Source organism: Oryctolagus cuniculus, chromosome 15 (genome assembly GCF_051225735.1).
Source record: "Oryctolagus cuniculus isolate XC-2025 breed Fujian yellow rabbit chromosome 15, ASM5122573v1, whole genome shotgun sequence".
In the NCBI taxonomy this organism is placed as follows: domain Eukaryota; kingdom Metazoa; phylum Chordata; class Mammalia; order Lagomorpha; family Leporidae; genus Oryctolagus; species Oryctolagus cuniculus.
The window spans coordinates 64,951,749-64,972,231 of record NC_142881.1 but is presented as its reverse complement, the minus strand read 5'-3'; the positions used below and the strand labels follow the sequence as shown (position 1 = coordinate 64,972,231).

General features: G+C 43.8%; 1 protein-coding gene across 4 annotated transcripts in view; it reads right to left on the bottom strand.

Annotated features, from left to right (window-relative positions):
- Positions 1-20,483, bottom strand: part of ADK (adenosine kinase) — a 598,204-nt gene that overhangs the window by 561,002 nt on the left and 16,719 nt on the right. For 2 of the 4 annotated variants that reach the window (XM_008269936.5, XM_089313497.1), the window contains exon 1: positions 5,157-5,273. The exons of the other annotated variants lie outside the window; for them this stretch is intronic. In XM_008269936.5, coding sequence (XP_008268158.1) covers positions 5,157-5,170 — 14 coding nt within the window. In that variant the 5' untranslated portion in view covers positions 5,171-5,273. Of the gene's footprint in view, positions 1-5,156; positions 5,274-20,483 lie in introns of those variants that run through there. 4 annotated transcript variants of the gene reach the window in all.

Below are 20,483 nucleotides of genomic sequence, written 5' to 3'. Positions count from 1 at the left end.
TGAAAATTCTGTTTAAAGACTCTAAAGAAACCAAGCCAACAAAGAAAGATAGTTTCAGTCTTAGCCAGATTTTAGTCTCCATATGAATGTTCTCCATCTGAGAGGCTTGGCACAGTCTACTGGATGTACCTCAAGAAGTCTTGAGTGTTAGAAGAAAAATATACTGGGACCCCACCCACAGCCCACATAAATTTTCCAGTGTAGGCCTAACTCACAGAAGTGGTTCCAGAATCATCAAGTAGGGTACAGTTATGTCCAGAGTCCCAGAATAGTCTGAGTAAACTTGACCTGTCTGGACAGACCAAAGAACAGGGCTTCTCACGCTCTACAGCAAACACACTCCTTGTCTCCCCCAACTCATTTCCCCAGTCTTCCCTGGCACAAACCCAAACTTAAAAGTGATGCCCAAAAGTAGACTGGACATTAATGTAAGGAAAACAAAGCAACACTCAGAGCAGTATTTTGAAATAGTATTGCTCAGTGAAAAGTATATAAAGTAGTGGTCAGAAGACCTGAATTCTGTCTTAGGCTCACTCACCAGAGTCTAAATAGAAAATATAACTTTACTTTGGATATAATATACAAAACAGAAAAAAAGTAAAATGTTCTAAGATTCTATTTGAGTCCTGATATCCTATACTTTCCTGTCCCATCAATTTCTCTATTAGGCCAAGTACAAATGACAATAACATTAATTCAAGTACGTTCTATCATTTCCCAAAATCCCATCTGAAATGATATATAAATATAAAAAACAAAGGATATAAGCTGTTATCCAAGGATAAGCAGTTTCAGAGGCTGTAAATTTAGACCCTTCATCAGTAATGATGCAGGAGAGCAGAATTGCTGTCCCTAGGCAAACTTTTTTTCAAAGAAATGAAGTTTTTTTAAAAAAAGTTTGTATTTAAAATCAGCTGAAGGCCGGCGCCGTGGCTCAATAGGCTAATCCTCCACCTTGCGGCGCCGGCACACCGGGTTCTAGTCCCGGTTGGGGCGCCGGATTCTGTCCCGGTTGCCCCTCTTCCAGGCCAGCTCTCTGCTATGGCCAGGGAGTGCAGTGGAGGATGGCCCAGGTGCTTGGGCCCTGCACCCCATGGGAGACCAGGAAAAGCACCTGGCTCCTGGCTCCTGCCAGGATCAGCGCGGTGCGCCGGCTGCAGCGGCGGCCATTGGAGGGTGAACCAACGGCAAAGGAAGACCTTTCTCTCTCTGTCTCTCTCTCACTGTCCACTCTGCCTGTCAAAAAAAAAAAAAAAAAAAAAAAAAAAAAAAAAAATCAGCTGAAGCTACACTAGAAAGGGCATTGAGCAAATATACCTAAGAGATCTGGGTTCTAGATCAAGACATGAAAGTATTTATGGGAACTTAAGTTATAGTATCTTTGGGCTTTAGCTTCTACTGTAAAATGAGAAAAAATAGGTAAGTTTGTTTTCTGTTTAATGATTTAAGATTCAGGAGTCAGCATTGGGGTGTAGTAGGTAAAGCATCCACCTCCAACATCAGCATCCCTTATGGGCATGGGTTTGAATCCCCAACTGCTCCACTTCCAATCCAGTTACCTGCTAATGGCCTGGGAAAAGCCGTAGAAGATGGCCTATGGACTTGGGCCCCTGTTATCCATATAGGAGACCTGGATGAAGCTCTTGGCTTCAGCCTGGCCCAGCCCTGGTCACTGCAGTCATTTAAGGAGTAAACCAGCCACCAGATGGAACATGTCTCTCTCTTTCTCTCTCCCTCTCTCTGTGTAACTTCAGCCTTTCAAATAAATAAAACAAATCTTTTTTTTTTTTAATTAAGATTAAACATTTATTTTCAGATGATCCCACTGTCTAGGGAACTCAATGCTTTTAACAAGAAAAACATAGTTCATTTATAAAAAGCCTTAAAATGTAAAAGCACTCTTAACATACCCAACACACCACAGGATATATATTAGAATCAATACTCTGATTTATTTCACACACACACACACACACACACACACAAAAGTCCAGATCACTAGAGAGAAACTGAAGATCCACAACCCAGAGAGAGGCCCTCGTGGCCCTGGTATAATGACCACTGGTCCTCACTGATTTCCAATCCCGTATTCTTTTACAGTCACTGCAAAGTCACATATTGATACAACATTTAGCAAATAAATATCACATACAATATTTACAACAATTATTTGAAATGTGGTATACAAACAAGAACATCAGACATCAAGTAGATTGATAACTCGTGATTATTCTTCTTACCAGTAAAAAGGGTTAAAAAAAATCTTTGAATCTACTAGACTAAGTACAAAATAGGAACACACTTAATGTCACAATTGTAAAAACTGAAGAATGACATAACCTCATTGAGAACTGGCTGGTATGTGTAGGATTACCAACTCATTCAAAACCATCACCATATACAACCTCTTCACTTTGGTAGTCTTCCTGCCCATCCCTGAACTTACATTATCAAGTTATAAGGCTAAACCAAGGAGTGCAACAGTTACTATAGCCGCCTCACAATACATCTTATATCAACTAATAACTAGGATACATTAAGAGAAGTGTGTATTGGGGGCCGGCGCCATGGCTCACTAGGCTAATCCTCCGCCTTGCGGTGCCGGCACACCGGGTTCTAGTCCCGGTCGGGGCGCCGGATTCTGTCCCAGGTGCTCCTCTTCCAGGCCAGCTCTCTGCTGTGGCCAGGAAGTGCAGTGGAGGATGGCCCAAGTACTTGGGCCCTGCACCCCATGGGAGACCAGGAGAAGTACCTGGCTCCTGGCTTCGGATCAGCGCGGTGTGCCAGCTGCAGTGCGCCGGCTGCAGCAGCCATTGGTGGGTGAACCAACGGCAAAGGAAGACCTTTATCTCTGTCTCTCTCTCTCACTGTCCACTCTGCCTTTCAAAAAAAACAAAAAAAAATTAAAAAAAAAAAAAGAGAAGTGTGTATTGGGTAATTCAGAAGCTGTGTGAACATCACAGAATGTACTTACACAAACCTAAGGGGCACAGGTCAATCACCCAACATGGCCTCTTCACACAATCAAAAGGACATGTGGTAAACAGGAGGTGGATAAGGCAGCTGCCAGCCTAATATGTGTACTATTTTACAGTAATAATTTTTTCTAAGTAAAAGGAATATCCTCTAAAATAATGATTAACAGTACATATATATATATATAATAAAATACATAAACCAGTAACATAGTGGCTTATCACATATTATATATTGTACCTAATTTTATGGGTTACTTTTATACAAATGGCAACACAGTAGGTTTGTTCACACAGCATCATCACAAACTTGCTGAGTGATGGGTGGCACTATGACATGATGGTGGCTAGCACGCCTCTAGGCAATAGGAATTTTTCAGGTCCATTATAATTTTATGGAACCACTATTGAATATGCAGTCCATCATCGCGTGATTGTACTTCACAGTTCTGGTCCTCAGAAATGGCTTTTTCGGGAAATTTCAGCAGCTTATTGTTTTTATAAAGGCATCATGCACAGCACTAGGTCGTGGAGAATTTGATTTAATTCCTAACTTTGCCACTGACTTTCCACAAAGTTTTCTTGGTCTCAGTTCCCTTGTGTGTAAAATGTAATTACTTAGCTGAGGTAACATCTAGTTCAAGACTACAAACAGTAAAATGAAGACCAGCATATAAGGAAATAAGCATAAGTAAATGTGATTATCAGTTAACTACCGTGTCAAAATACATCGAAGTTGGTGTCAATTTAAAAATGTCTTTCGAAAACAACAAGCATTCAATTTCTACATTAAAAGATGCATCCTGCTGTCACTCGCTGGAAAGCCGAAGCTTCAGATGTGGATATTCCTCTAGGAAGGACAGCCAGGAAGATGACAGTCCACTAAAACTGAAGTGACATGAAGAGCTAATTTGCAATACAGAAAAGATTCTACCTACACCTAATTAGCAGCAGTCTGCTATGGCAGGGATCGAAGTGAGAATGGAAAAAAGAGGGAATTGGTGCTTGGTACAACAGCATATGCTAATTCCTCTTAAACCCTGTTAGCTTTAAAAGCTAGATTTACACACCCCAATACAATTTACTGTAAAAGCATTCCATGTGGTCTCTGCATTTCAGTTCCTGAATTTCTCATTCTGCAAAGCGACACAAGCACTCAATACAGAATTATGCAATTTAAGAGAGACTGTGTGCAAGTCAGCAGTTACATTTTACCTTATTTAAGCTGACCAGTTAGGTTCTAAAGCTGCTCTTAAATACGGGGTAGTCAGAATGACCACTGAGAAGCCGTTAAATCGCCAGGACTTGGACCCCTGGAAGCTCACAAACCAAAGATTAACTCATTTCTCTTCACATCTTTGCTAAGATCTCTTTTTTGCTGGGACCACTGAAGGCCAAGGTCTACTTTAAATGTACTAGATCACAACACTGTGTGAACAGCGCAATTTCTTTTTATCAATTGTTGAATTAGCCTAACAAACCATCAGTAGAGGCCATCAGCGCGAAGTGGACAAGCCCATCACCCTAAAGCCATGAACCAAAAAAAGATCTTCAAAACTCAGCAAGAGCAACTGGGAGAGTCTCCAGTTTTATCCCTTTGGTTGCGCGCGACTCTTATAAAATTCACTTCACTTGTGACTCTCCGATAAGCAGGTAAACACACGGTACCTTCGAGAACCAGAATACTAATTCAGTCTTAAGCAAGCCCTTTAGGCACACAACTGGGGGCCATCTACCTGAATGGGGGGAGGGCCAGCTTGGCAGGTTGGCTCCGGCCAACAGCGAAGTTCCATCAAAAGGCATGCCCTGCAGGCATGGACACACGTTGTGCACGTCACCTTCCCTCCAGCCCTGGGTCACAGGGAGGGGGAAGGGGGTGGCCACATTTTCTCATGAGATATTTACTATACACACAAGAAAGCTTCAAACCCTGCAATCCGGGCGAGGGTCCCCTCGACGAAGCGGCGACAAAAAAAAAGCTCCGCCAGGTGCCACAGACCCAAAAACTTCTGAGGAACGCAGAAATGTCCAGCTGAAAAGTGCGGGGAGAACCCGCAACACGAGCGGGACCGGCAGCAAAGGGAGGCTCCGGACCACCCACGAGAAGCGTGCGACAGTGCTCGGGCTGCCGGGAGGCTAACGCCCAGCCGAAGAGCACTTTAGCGGCCTCCCTCCCATTACCTGACGGACGTCATGCTTCCACCTTCCAGCCCCAAGCCGCCTCGCCCGCGTCCGATGCTCTGCGTCCGCTCCGGCAGCAGCAGGTACCACAGCAACTGCTCCTCCGCTCAGGCACTCAGCGACCGCGAGCGCGTCCTCACACACCCCGCGCGCGGGCGGCCCCAGGCGAGCCGGCCCCGCGCACTGATTGGCCGCGGCAGGAGGGAGGGCGGACGCTCCGCCCCGGGCCGCGGGCTGCAGATCGTCCCCCTGCGCGGCGGGCTGAGGCGAGCCGCCCGCGCGTCTCGTGCCGCCTCGCTGGCGCGCGGGCTAGCGGGCTGGCTAGCAGGCACGGTGGCCATCTTGAGTCCTGGTAACAGCCGCCCTCGCCCCCGCTCCCGGCTCCCGGGGCACGAGGTTGGGTGCCCGCCTCAAAAATGGCCGCGCCGCTGGCAACTGGTTTGGGAGTCACATGGCCACCGTCTACCTCGGCAAGCTCAGGTCTCTTTAACAGCTCCTCGGGAGGGGACGCTGTCATTGCCCATCTCCGCGGAAGGGTTTAACAGCCTGCGAAACCCTTGTGCAGAAGGAAACCCCAGCCCGGAGGAGCTCGAACGCTCGGCGGCAGCAGCAGAACGTCATGAATTCCAGTTCGCAGCCTCAGAGTCATCTGCTGACAGCAGTGCGATGGTCCCGAACATTCTTTAACTTCAGAAACACTCAGAACACCGCATTTAATGTGGACGCGTCCGGGGTTTACCCTCAGAGTGTCAGAATCTAGAAGGGTGAGGCCGGGACACGGATACTTTTAGCCTATTCCCAGGTGATTCAGGTACATATAAAGTTTTACCACCTCTGGGCCAAACGGGCCCCACGCGGGCTATCCTAGTAGCCATGCCTAACAGATGACCCCCACTTTCCTGAAAAGTACGCAGGCTTATATAAAACAAGCATCTAAGGATATAGGGGGAAAGAGGGGGGCACCTTAACTCTAACCTTAAAATTTAGCGCGGCTAAAGGGTAAAGCAACTCAAGGTGAACCACGAATGTGGCAGGTAAATTAATTCCAACTGTGGGAAGGGTGCCGGAGATGAGGGAGGGGAAATCAGTAAATGTCTTATGATCAAAATCTTTTTATGCTTTTATTCTCTGTACGATATTCACATTCACAGACTACAATATCCATTGGCATTCTTTATTGACCGTACACGATGGGGATCAGTTTCACAGGTCAGTAATCAGTTATATCAGAAACAACACAACATCATGTGATACTGAATGTCGCTGATAGGACTGGAGACTGAATTTTTATTTTGTTTAAATTTTAAAACAATAGAAAATATTTTAAAACAATTTCATTTGCACTACATTTCATTTCTTAACCATTGAAAAGTTAATAGCCAAATTAAGACAGTGTAGACTACATACCAGATTTTTCAAGACAGCACAAAAAATATATCAGTAATATTTTATATTATATGTTAAAATAAAATTTTTGATATGAGTTAGATAAAATATATTAAGATTAAACTAGTTCTTATTTTTCTAATGTGGCTACCAGGGAATTTAAAACTATGTCTTCCATTATATAAAGGACATTGAGTGCTGTTCTGCAGTCTAAGGCAGTCTCATCTGTCATTGCCCTTGTGACAGAATAATAGCATTCACAAAATGAAATTAGCAAGGAAGCCAGTTTATACAAATCTGTTTCCTTGCTAACCATCTAAAACATCAGATACTCCAGAAGATTTCAAGTTTCCTTAGAAAATGCTATTTTTAGCATTGTTCTTTTAATTTGGGAAATGCTCATCCAGAATGAAGCTGTGGACTGTAAATCTGATGTGTTCAGTCCATGAGTAAAAGCTGTTAAAAGCTTCCCTTGGTTTGGTTAGACTTTGACCGAATGTCCACAAGTGGAATTAGTCAGTTGTTCCTCTGGATTATACACAGGATCCAAAGCAGCTGGACAGTAATTTGAAGAGTTTCCCTCCTCCTCTTGTGGAAAATGTTAACAGATAATGCACATGGACTAAAAACCAAACTAAGAATAATCCTGAAGATTTCAAAACTTCAATGTAATGCTTTGAATACTGAACATAGTATGGGGTAGCGGTGCTTCTCAACATGCATAAGGATCTCTTGGGGATCTTGCTAAAAGTGTAAGTTTAACTATTTTCTTAGTGGCTAAGATTTTGCATTTCTGTACATTCCTAAATCTCACCTATTGCTTTTGTTCTGTGGACCAGGCTGAGCAGTAAGAAGGTAAAGGTAACAAGGCAGATCTAGTTTGGAGCTCCTGCTTGATTTCCTATTAGCTGTGTGACCTTGAGCTGATTCTAACCTGGCGGTCTCTCAGTTCACCCATTACTTGCTTCTCGAGGCATTATGAAGTTTAAAATTTAGTTTAGTAAAGTGTCTAATAGAGTTCTTAGCACATAGCCTAACTACTGCTTTATTATTGTCACCACACTAGTAAAAATTACATCTCTGGGAAACATGATATTAACGCTAACATGAACTTGGCTCTTTGAAAAATCAAATGACTCCTTCCTCGCGGTGGGTGGAGGAGGCCCAAGCGGTGCTGGGAATGCTCCCCCCTCTCCACTCTGCAACCTGCCCTTGCCCTGGCCCTCTGGCACTGCACAGTCTCTCAAGACTGTCCTGGATTTGGCTCATGGGGAAGAAGATTCGGTCTCAGCAAACAATGCCAAAAAGCAAGCTGTGCGAAAGAAACGAGGACATGACCAAAAGGCTGCTGCCACGGCCACCTTGATATATACCTGCAGTGCCTGTAGAACACAAATGCCAGACCCTAAGCCCTTCAAGCAACACCTTAAAAGCAAGCATCCTAAGATTCCACTTCCAGAATTGGCTGATGTTCAGGCATAAACCTGCTTACAGGTACATTCGTGACACCTCTGACTCTTCTGTCTCAGACCCTAGGTAACAAACCTGCTGCTGCTTTTCTAACAAACTGTTGATCAGCAAAAATACAGGGGTTACAGAAACATTTATTTTTGTGCTGTCCTTTTGGGCTTTATAAAAAGACATTTCTGTGTAAATGAACAGTTGAGTGATTTGGAAATCTGAAAATCAGTCAATCCTTGTAAACATTCTTTTTACAATTGTAATTATACCAATGTTCATATTATATAAAATAATTCATTTAATAAAACAGCACTGGGCTGGCGCTGTGGCACAGTGGGTTAGGCCACCACCTTTCATGCCGGGATCCCAAATGGGTGCCAGTTCAAGTCCCAGCTGCTCACTTGCGATCCAGCTCCCTGCTAATGCGCCTGGGAAAGCAGTAGAAGATGGCCAAAGTACTTGGATTCCTGCACCCATAATGGGAGACCCAGATGAAGCTCCTGGCTCCTGGCTTTGGCCTGGCCCAGCCCTGGCCATTGCAGCCACTTGGGGAAAGAACCAGCGGATGATCTCTGTCTCTCCTTCTGTCTCTGTAACTCTGCCTTTCAAATAAATAAGAAAACAACTTTTTAAGACCTAATTTTTGTAACAAAACAGCTAGACTTGAAACTTTAGTAATTTTTAACAAATATACCAAATTTTGTTATTAAGGGAAAATATGGGTTTGCAATATTCAAATACTCAAAGCCACACCATAAAGATATTATTTTAAAAAATTCATTTTGGAAATGCATTTGACTTATTCAGAACTTTGTATGTTTTTCTTTTTCTTTTTTTTTTTTTTTGACAGGCAGAGTGGACAGTGAGAGAGAGAGACAGAGAGAAAGGTCTTCCTTTGCCGTTGGTTCACCCTCCAATGGCCGCCGCGGCCGGCGCGCTGCGGCTGGAGCATTGCGCTGATCTGAAGCCAGGAGCCAGGTGCTTTTCCTGGTCTCCCATGGGGTGCAGGGCCCAAGCACCTGGGCCATCCTCCACTGCACTCCCTGGCCACAGCAGAGAGCTGGCCTGGAAGAGGGGCAACCGGGACAGAATCCGGCGCCCCGACCGGGACTAGAACCCAGTGTGCCGGCGCCGCAAGGCGGAGGATTAGCCTGTTGAGCCACAGCGCCGGCCAGAACTTTGTATGTTTTTCCAGTCAACACTACCTACAAAAAATTTATCGTCTTAAAATATATTCAGGTATCACTCATTTCAGCAGGTATAAACACAAAAATATTGTAACAAACAGAATTCTTGTGTCATTGTTCTTTCAGAGTCAGTTAGGTAGGGACATAAGTAAAGGTAGATTTTCCAGGTACAGGCAGAAGTCCTTTTATTTATAGCAGCTTCCCTTCCTCAGCCTTTCAGTGCTGTTTTTCTAATCTTTCCCTATCCCCCTCAAACCTAGCCTGAGTATACACCTACACACAGCTATTGAGTACATACTACTTTTTATCAATTTCTAAGCAATTTATTTCAACCCTATTCTTTTCTGTAAGGCCTGATAGCCTGAAATCTTTCACTTTCATCAACCTTCTTACAATTTAAATAGTTAAGAAAAGTGGTCAGAATAGTTTGCTCTTGGTAAAAGTAATAAGTGATTCTACTTTAATAATCTTAGGTTAGTCTCTACAATAAAAGCAAATAGATAGTTAACCCCACAAAGCTAAGTACCTTTGTATGGCATAACAAAGATGTGGAACCACCTACTAATCTTTTGAACAAATGCTTCAAGTCCCAAAATAATAACAATGTTCTTTAAACACAATCAGTTTGCTGTTAGAGATACAATAAAACAAGCACTCTTATACATTATCAGTGGGAGGATAAATTAGTACATTGCCAAAAAGCTTTCTAGAAATATGTGTAATTCCATTTTTCAGGAAACTATAAAGAAAAAGTGTAATGAGAACCAAGATTTTAAGTTATTCATATCAGCATTATTAACAATAGCAAAACTTTGTAATATCCTACACAGCCAGATATAAGACATCCATTAAATAAGTTACAGAAGAATAGTGTGGAGTTATTACAAAATATTTCCACAGACATCTTAAGGATGCAGGAAAATACTCATGATAGAAATGAAAAAACCAAAACAAAAAGAATGTTTGATTTCAACTGTCTTCAAAAAAAAATACAGCAAAGCTCTAAAGCAGTTTTTGTACTTTTTAAAATAAAAAAATACAATTTTTAAAAATTATTTTAATTATTTGAAAGTCAGTTACAGAGAAAGGGAGAGACAGGGACCTTCCATCTTCTTGTTCACTTCCGAAATTGCCACAGGGGCCAGGACTGGGCCATGTTGAAGCCAGAAATCTAGCACCTCTTCCGGATCTCCCACATGGGTACAGGGGCCCCAAGCACTTGGGACATCTTTCACTGCTTTCCCAGACCATTAGTAGGGAGCTGGATTGGAAGTAGTACAGCTGGAACTCGAACTGGCTCCCAGATGGGTTGCCAGCATTGCAGGTGGAGGCTTAACCTGCTACACCACAATGCCAGCCCCTAAAATAATATTTTAAAAGCTATCTATCTATAGCAAAAATAGAACTGCTTAAAACTTGAGTCTAGGGGCTGGCATTGTGCTACAGCGGGTTAACGCCCTAGGCCTGGAGCGCCAGCGTCCCTTATGGGTGCCGGTTCTAGTCCCGGCTGCTCTGCTTATCTAGCTCTCTGCTATGGCCTGGGAAAACAGTTGAAAATGGCACAAGTCCTTGGGCCCCTGCACCTGCGTGGGAGACCCAGAAGCTCCTGGCTCCTGGCTTCAAATGCAGCCAATTGGGGAGTGAACCATTGGATGGAAGACCTCTCTGTCTCTGCCTCTCTCTCTCTGTCTAACTCTGACTTTCAAATAAATAAATAAATCTTTAAAAAAAAAGTCTAAAATAAGCAGTGTGCCACAGTATAAAATTCAGGAACCTGGGAATATGGAGAGGGAATTTCTGATCCTGGACCTACCAATCACTGCATAGTCTTTGACCATCAGTGTCCTTATCAGAAGCATAAAGGAATTTGCTACAGCTGACATCTCAGGAACTTTTCAGTTCTTATTAAACAATCAAAGAAAAAAGCTCTACTTGTATCTCAATACAAGGTGGGTTGATTTTTAAAGAGCTGATCAATTTTAGTCAGTTCTCACTATGGACAAAGTTATTCAAAGGAACACAGCTAAATGCCTTACTCTCTCCTCTAAAAGATATTATAATAAGTCTATTATTTCCTTTTATCTGTAGATTTTATGTCACATTCAATTTAACATCACATATTCTAACAGAATACAACCTTTAAATGGAATCTGACGATCTATTTCCCTAGAGAATTTGAAGAGTACATAACATTTGATTGATTGAACTTTATTTAGTAAGAATTCTTAGCAAAATTCCCTCCCAAGCACACACCCACATAGTACTTCTTCATTTTCAGTGAGATACAAATCTCTGAAAGTCAAAGAAAACTTCCAATGCACAGGACAAAAGTGTTTTCCCAATTATTTCTGCTGCAAATAACTTATTTTTTTTTTTTTTTTTTTTTGACAGGCAGAGTGGACAGTGAGAGAGAGAGACAGAGAGAAAGGTCTTCCTTTTGCCGTTGGTTCACCCTCCAATGGCCGCCGCGGCCGGCGCGCTGCGGCCGATGCACCGTGCTGATCCGATGGCAGGAGCCAGGAGCCAGGTGCTTTTCCTGGTCTCCCATGGGGTGCAGGGCCCAAGCACCTGGGCCATCCTCCACTGCACTCCCTGGCCACAGCAGAGGGCTGGCCTGGAAGAGGGGCAACCGGGACAGAATCCGGCGCCCCGACCGGGACTAGAATCCGGTGTGCCGGCCGCTAGGCGGAGGATTATCCTAGTGAGCCGCGGCGCCGGCCTCAAATAACTTATTTTTTTAATCATTTTTCTTATAGATACTCATTTCATAGTCTGTGTTTTTAAATCTCCTATTGTGTCCTATTTGTTTTTTTTTTTTTTCTTTAAGATTTTTTTTATTTGAAAGGCAGAGTTAGAGAGAGAGAGAGAGGGAGACGTGGAATAATCTTGCATCCTCTGGTTCATTCCACAAATGGCCACGATAGCCAGAGCTGGGCCAGACCAGTAACCAGGTATTTCATCTGGGTCTCCCACGTGGGTACAAGAACCTGAGCACTAGGCCAACCTCAGCTGTTTTACCCGTCATTAGCAGGGAATGGAGTTGGAAGTGGAGCAGCCTGGCATTGAACCAGTGCCCATTTGGGATGCTGGCCTGGCAGGCAGCAGCTTAAGCTGTTATGCCAAAGCACAAGCCCCAGAATTTACTTAAAGCTTTACATTTGAATGTCATTATCACTTCATAAGAGAAAGGGAATAGTAATACAAAAATGTACAAAAACAAAGACAGCTATTCCCAAACCAGAATTGTCCTTTGGGTCTCCGCTGCTCTGCTTACCTTCAGCTTCCTGCTGGTGTATCTGGGAAGGCAGTGAATGCCTGGGCCCTTGCCACCCACGTGGAAGACCAGGATAGAGTTCTGCCTTAGGTCTGGCCTAGCTCTGGCTGTTGGAGGCATATGGGGAGCAAAAGAGCAGATGGAAGGTCCATCTCTCTTGGTCTATCTCTCCCTCTCTGCGTTACTCTCCTTCTTGGATAAATAAAATAAACCTTTAAAAAAGGGCTGGCGCCATGGCACACTTGGTTAATCCTCCGCCTGCAGCACTGACATTCCCATATGGGCGCCAGTTCTAGTCCTGGTTGCTCCTCTTCCAGTCCAGCTCTCTGCTGTGGCCTGGGAAGGCAGTGGAAGATGGCCCAAGTGCTTGGGCCCTGCACCCGCATGGGAGACCAGGAAGAGGCACCTGGCTCCTGGCTTCGGATCGGCGTAGTTCCAGCCATAGCGGCCATTTGGGGAGTGAACCACCGGATGGAAGACCTTCCTCTCTGTCTCTCTCTCACTGTCTGTAACTCCACCTGTCAAATAAATAAATAAATAAATCTTTAAAAAAATGAAAAGTAAATAAAATAAAAATAAAAAAGATTCCTTCTCAATGGGCTGTTAGTAAGACTATAAAATATATTTTTAAAAAGTCAGTTACACAGAGAGAGGAGAGGCAGAGAGAGAGACAGAGAGAGAGATGTCTTCCATCTGCTGGTTCACTCCCCAAGTGGCCGCAATGACTGGAGCTGGGCCAATCCGAAGCCAGGAGCCAGGAGCTAGGAGCTTCTTCCGGGTCTCCCACATGGGTGAGGGACCCAAGGACTTTGGCCATCTTCTACTGCTTTTCCAGGCCATAGCAGAGAGCTGGACAGGAAGTAGAGCAGCCAGGACTAGAACAGGTGCCCATATGGGATGCTGGCGTTTCAAGCCAGGGCATTAACCCACTGTGCTACAGCACTGGCCCCAAAATGTATTTTCTATATAAAAAAATTTCCTTATTTTTATTGTTTTACCATATATCTAAAGGATAAGTTTTTAGGGGTGGTTCATTCATTCATCACTCAACAGTTAAGTATTGAGCATCTACTCTACTATACCAGGTTCTAGAGATTCAACAAAGACCAAGAATATGTGCTGCCCTTATAGAACTTACATTGAACTTGCATCCTAAGGGGATACAGACAGGTCACAAGAACAACATCAAATTATCGTAAGTGCTTTGCAGAGAATTAAAATCAGTTTATCAACAAAATGAAGGGCTCCTTCACACTGAGTAGTCAGGGAAGTTTTCTCTCCATTCAAGTATTAACCAGACCTGACCCTGCTTAGCTTCAGAGATCAGATGAGACGGGGTGCATTCAGGATGGTATGGCCGTGGACAGGGAAGTTCTCTCTCTACCACGAGATAACTGAGTGACAAGAAAGAGCTGGCAGGAGGAAAAGAGGATTGCAGTGAGAATAGACCCATAAAATCAGAACTAGCGGGCCAGTGTAAAAAGTCAAGGGCAAGTACAAATCTGCAGTGGTCAGAGCAAACAGATCATTTCTGACATAATAAGGCTATTAAGTTTTGATTTTATTAAGAGCAGGACAGGAAGGCATGATAATCAAGTTTTAACAGAGGAATAACATAATCTCGTTTTTTAAAAAATCACCCTGATTGAAGCGTAGAGAATGGACTTAGGAGTACAAAAATAGGGAGATAAAGTTAGAAGATTAATATAGTGATCCAGATGGCACATAACCACAAAGACAGTGGTGGACACGGAGAGAAGTAGATGGATCCAGGACACATTACAGAGACAGACTGGCAGGACCTGATGAAGGACAGGTTTGAAGTACTAAGGATAAGAAAGGTAACTCTCTGGATTTGGGACTTGAGAAACCAGCAAATGGTGCTACTCTTTACTGAGAAAGACAGGGACGAAGAGGTCAGAGATGGAGACAGCAGTATTAGGAAAACGGGTCAACACTGTGGCACAGTGAGTAAAGCCGCTGCCTGTATTCCCATATGGGTATCAGTTTGAGACCCGGCTGCTCCACTTCTGATCCAGCTTCCTGCTAATGTGCCTGGGAAAGCAGCAGAGGATGGCCCAAGCACACGGAGCCCCTGCACCTATGTGGGAAATCTGGAAGAAACTTCTGACTCCTAGCTTTGGACTAGCCTCTGTCTCTCTCATTCTCTCTCGCTCTCACTCTTCCTCTGTCTGTAACTTTGCCTCTCAAATAAATAAAGAATCATAAAAAAATTTATTCGTATATTTGAAAGAGTTACAGACAGAGGAAGAGACAGACCTTCCATCCACTGGTTCACTCCCCAAATGGCTACAACGGTTGGAGCTGGGCGGATCTGAAGCCTGTACCCAGGAGCTTCATCCAGGTCCCCGACTTAAATGCAGGGACCCAAGCACTTGGGCCATCTTCTGCCGCTTTCCCAGGCCACCAGCAGGGAGCTGGATTGGAAGTGGAGCTGCTGGGACTCATATGGGATGCCAGCGTTCATATGAGATACCAGCACTGCAGGCAGGGCCTTAACCCACTATGCCACAGCATTAGCCCCCATAAATAAATTAAAAAAAAAAGATTAGGAAAACAAATGTTTTTTTTCTATTGCTTGTTTCTCTGCAATGCCTACTGTTACCTCTGTTAGAATAGAAAATAAACATCTAGAATTTTATATGCAGCTTCATTTGGACAATGCCCTAGCAGGGGAGCAATTCTACTATCTTGGCATCTACTAGCAGCCATAGGTGTATACATAAGTTAAAGTGAAGGTAAATCCAAAGTTTTCAATTCTCCAGATATTTCAATGACATAAAATTTATTTCACAGTTGCCATAAGTGGTATAACAATTGCTCCATTTAAGTCTTCATAAGTGTCCTATATATAGTACCATGAGACATAATGTGCCAGGCACCGTGCTAACTGTATATATTTCAAGAACTATTACATGGGGCTGGCTATGGTATAGCAGGTAAAGCTGCCGCCTGCAATGCCAGCATCCCATATGGGTGCCGGTTCAAATCCCGGCTGCTCTACTTCCAATCCAGCTCTCTCCTATGGCCTGGGAAAGCAGTAGAAGATGGCCCAAGTCCTTGAGCCCTTGCACCCATGTGGGAGATCCGGAAGCAGCTCCAGCTGTTGCGGCCAACTGGGGAGTGAACCAGCAGGTGGAAGACCTCTCTCTCTCTCTCTCTCTCTGTAACTCATCTTTCAAATAAATAAATAAATCTTAAAAAAAAAACTTAGAAATTTGAATTTACAACAACCATGACAGGAGTTATTTTATTATCATCATCTTAGAGATAAAGAAATTCAAACTCAAAGAGGTTAAATAGCTTGCCTAAAACCACATTTTACAAAACAGAAATACAAACCTCAGCAGTCTGACTCCAAAATGGGAGCTAATTACAACTAGACAACAGAGTGTCACTGCCGTAAGCCTAAGACATTCTCACGTTAAGTCTGAGACTTTTATAAATACTCAAATTTCACACTCTGAGAGTTCACACTTAAGGTGCAGTGATCCAGTCACAGCCTTCGGATTAAATGGAGCACCATACGAAATACTTTCAGAAGCTGCTTCTTTTACATCCATAACTGCTCACGCATAGATTAAATATTAATAGCCAATCAATTGGCCATTTGTTCTTAACTACAGCCAAACACTCCTAAATGTCACCTTAGACCTAGCTTTCAAAATTTTAACCACAATTTGCTGTCACAATCAAGAGTAATTTTTGACAAATAAACATTTTTTTCACTTTTGCAAGAATTTAGGGGCACATAACAAGCAGAGAATTTGGGGGCCAGTGCTGTGGCGCAGTATGTTAATCCTCTACCTGAGGCACTGGCAACCCATATGGGCACCAGTTCTTGTCCTGGCTGCTTCTCTTCCAATCCATCTCTCTTCTATGGCCTGGGGAAACAGTCAAAGATGGCCCAAATCCTTGGGCCCCTGCACCTGTGTGGGAGATCCAGAAGAAGCTTGTGGCTCCTGGCTTCAGATCTGCCCAGCTCCGGCCATTGCACTATTTGGAGAGCAAACCAGCAGATGGAAGACTTTTCCTTTTGCCTCTCCCTCTAATTGTCTGTAATTCTACCTCTCAAATAAATAAGTCTTAAAAAAAGAGAGTAGAAAATTTACTATTAAGTCCTCTATTCCAGTCATTCAGCTGTGCAAGTAAAATTTAGCCTTCAGTAAAATTATAAATTATTTCATATCAAAATCTTTCAAGATTCACAAGTAGAGACCACCAATGTTCACAAAAGTTTCCTCTGTAAAACCCTAACTCCTAGTGCTTACCATTTTCCATATATTGGTAAAAATTAATGCAGTCTCAAACTTATCTATCCCAAAGAAATCACTTCCTTTTTTTTTATTTATTTGAAAGACAGAGTTACAGGTAGAAGGGTAGAAGTAGAGAGAGAGAAAGAGGTCTTCCATCCACTGGGTCACTCCCCAAGATGGCTGCAATGGCCAGAGCTGAGCTGATCTAAAGCCAGGAGCCAGGAGCTTCTTTTGGGTCTCCCACATGGGTGCAGAGGCCCAACGACTTTGGCCATCTTCTACTGCTTTCCCAGGTACATTAGCAGGGAGCCGGCTCAGAAGTAGAACAGCCGGGACCCGAAACCACGCAACCATATGGGATGCCAGTGCTGAGGTCAGGGCTTTAACCCACTGCGCCACAGCACCAGCACCAAGAAATCACCTCTACATGATTGCCTTCCTTTTTTTTTTTTTTTTTTTTTTTTTTGACAGGCAGAGTGGACAGTGAGAGAGAGAGACAGAGAGAAAGGTCTTCCTTTGCCGTTGGTTCACCCTCCAATGGCCGCTGCCACAGCTGGCGTGCTGAGGCAGGAGCCAGGTACTTCTCCTGGTCTCCCATGGGGTGCAGGGCCCAAGCACTTGGGCCATCCTCCACTGCACTCCCGGGCCACAGCAGAGAGCTGGCCTGGAAGAGGGGCAACCGGGACAGAATCCGGCGCCCCGACCGGGACTAGAACCCCATGTGCTGGCGCCGCAAGGCGGAGAATTAGCCTACTGAGCCACGGCGCCGGCCCATGATTGCCTTCTAAATGACAGAACTGGTATCTAAAAGTTTTCTTTGTTCAACCTTTCTGTTGTCTTTACTGAAGGAAGGGATGAAGAAGGGTGCAGCTCAGAAGCAGATTTCTCATAGAGGTCTCAGCAAAAATTTAACAGCCTCAGATTTTCCTTTTTTACCACAAAGATTGACTTATTTGAAAGGCATAGTTAGAAAAAGAGACAGACAGACACAGAGAGATCTTCCATCCATTGGTTTGCTCCCCAAATTGGCCCAAGTGAAGCCAGAAACCTGGAACTTTACCCAGGTTTCCCAAATGGGTGGCAAGGGCCCAAGCACTTGGGCCATCCTCTGCTGCCTTCCCAGTCTCATTAACAGGGAGCTGGGTAGGAAGTGGAGCAGCCAGGACTCCAATAGGTGCTCATTTGTGATGCCAACACCACAGTCAGAGGCTTCACCAGCTGTGCCACAACATGGGCTCCAACAGCTTTAAACAGACTGTATGTGAAAGGAGAGAGGGACTAAATCCAAATGTAGTCTTTGGCATTGTAGGAAGGTGGCTGCTTCTGTATGCCAAACAGACTTTTAAGGTAGTGGCAGGTAGCAAACAAGACACCATAGATATTTTAAAATATTAAAGAATTTATTTTAAAAACATAAAACTCGCAGAATGGGTGTTTGGACTAGGGGTTAAAATGCCAGTTAAGACACCTGTGTCTTATGCTGGAGTAACTGGCTTGATTCCCAGCTCCAGCTACTGACTCCAGGTTCCGACTGATGCAGACCCTAAGAGACAGTGTGATGGCTCAAGTAATTGGGTACTGTCACAGTAAGTATATTTCAGGTGCTTGCAGGCATTTGCAAAGTAAATCAAAGTTCTCTCTTTGTCTCTATCTCTCTGTGTGTTTGTGTCTGCCTCTCAAACAAATAAAACTCCCAGTAGTCCCTGGAAAAGTAATATTTAAACTGAACTTTGAAATAATAATATATATATATCCCAACATGGTAGAGAAAACACTATTAAAAATAATCATCTTTCAAAGAACAGTAACAGAATTTAAAAATTGTATAGATAATTCAGTCATCTTTTACCAAAATTATGTTACCTTAATTTTGGCCAATTAAAAAAATGTCTACAATTTCTTGGAGACAAGACTCTGTCCTGTCCCCTTGAATCTGGGCTGGCCAGGTGGTGCTTTGACCAATCACATCCAGTGGAAGTGATCCTATGCCAGACTTCAGGCTAGCATTTAGGAGGACTGCCAGCTCCTGTCCTGGTGTCCTGAGGCCGTCAGCTACCACATAAGTAATTTCCCAGCTGAAGAAACCACAAAGAGAGTCTCTCAAACTTCCCAAGAGGCACAGAAGCCCAGCTGAGCCCAGACTTCCAGTTATCCTCATCAAGGCATGAGGTAAGTCAGTATAGACAAGGAGGACCCTCCAGACCAGACCTGTTATCTGCTAACTGCCTCCAAGTGATCCTATTCAAAACCACAGGAGGCCAGCGCCACGGCTCACTTGGTTAATCCTCCACCTGCGGCGCCGGCACCCTGGGTTCTAATCCCGGTTGGGGCGCCGGATTCTGTCCCAGTTGCTCCTCTTCCAGTCCAACTCTCTGCTGTGGCCCAGAAAGGCAGTGGGTGATGTCCCAAGTGCTTGGGCCCTGCACCCACATGGGAGACCAGGAGGAAGCTGGCTTCGGATTGACACAGTGCAACAGCTGCCATGCACCGGCTGTAGCGGCCATTTGGGGGGTGAACCAATGGAGGGAAGACCTTTCTCTCTGTCTCACTCTCTCTCACTATCTAACTCTGCCTCTAAAAAAAAAAAAGAAAAAGAAAAAAACACACAGGAAACAGAACAATCAACAAGCCATGTATGAATTCCTTACCCACAAAATCATGAAACTTAATAAAAGATACTAAACTAGGGGATAGAAAACCAAAATCACTGTTAAAAAAAAAGTACAGACTTCATTGCAATTCACTATATATACATAACTAAAACAATGTTCCATAAAGCAACATTTACTTTAAATTTTTTCTATTTTTGAGATGCAAAGACAGAGATGGACAAATAGAGCTTCCATCCACTAGCTCACTCCCCAACTGTCATCAAAAGCCAGGGCTGGGCAAGAACAGGAGAATCCAGGTCTCCCACATGGATGGCAAGGATCAAACTTCTTGAGCCAACATCAGCTGCTTCCCAGATTCTGCATTGGCAAGAAGCTGGAATCAAGAGCCAAGAGAACCAGGCATGAAACCAGGTATTCTGCCGTGGGAGATAGGGAGTCAAACTCTAAGCTGTGTGCTTCCTCCCAATATTGACTATTCCACTGATTTGTTTTTATTTTTAAAAAAGATTTATTTTTATTTATTTGAAAAAGTTACAGACAGAGTGAGATCTTCCATCCGCTGGTTTACTTCCCAACTGGCTGCAAGGGCTGAAGCTGGGCCAGGCCAAAGCCAAGAGCTTCACCCCACATGGGTGCAGGGGCTCAAGCACTTGGGCCATTTTCCACTGCTTTCCCAGGTACATTAGCAGGGGACTATATGGGAAGTGGAGCAGCCGGGTCTTGAACCAGCACCCACATGAGATGTCGGTGTAGCAGGAGGAGGCTTAAACTGCTAAGCCACAATGCTGGCCCTGATATTTTTTATTCTATCTTTTATAAACTACTACTTGTTTAACACTCACATTAGTTCACAATCCAGTTTGAAAACCATGTTAGCATATGCTATTCACAATACAGATGCAAATAAAATACAGAAGCCTTAACAGGACTCAGGTGTTTTAATTACTAATCCAATACTTTTTTCCTTGCACAATGCTAAAACAGGTATCACAGTTCATAACCAGAAGTTTCTCACCAAACTCACTTACATACCTCAGAGCAGAAGGAAAAGCTACACTGAAGATCACGAGAGCTCAGAAATAGTTAAGAGGAACTGAAACTTCTCCTTTTCTGGCTTCTGTGTTTCTCCT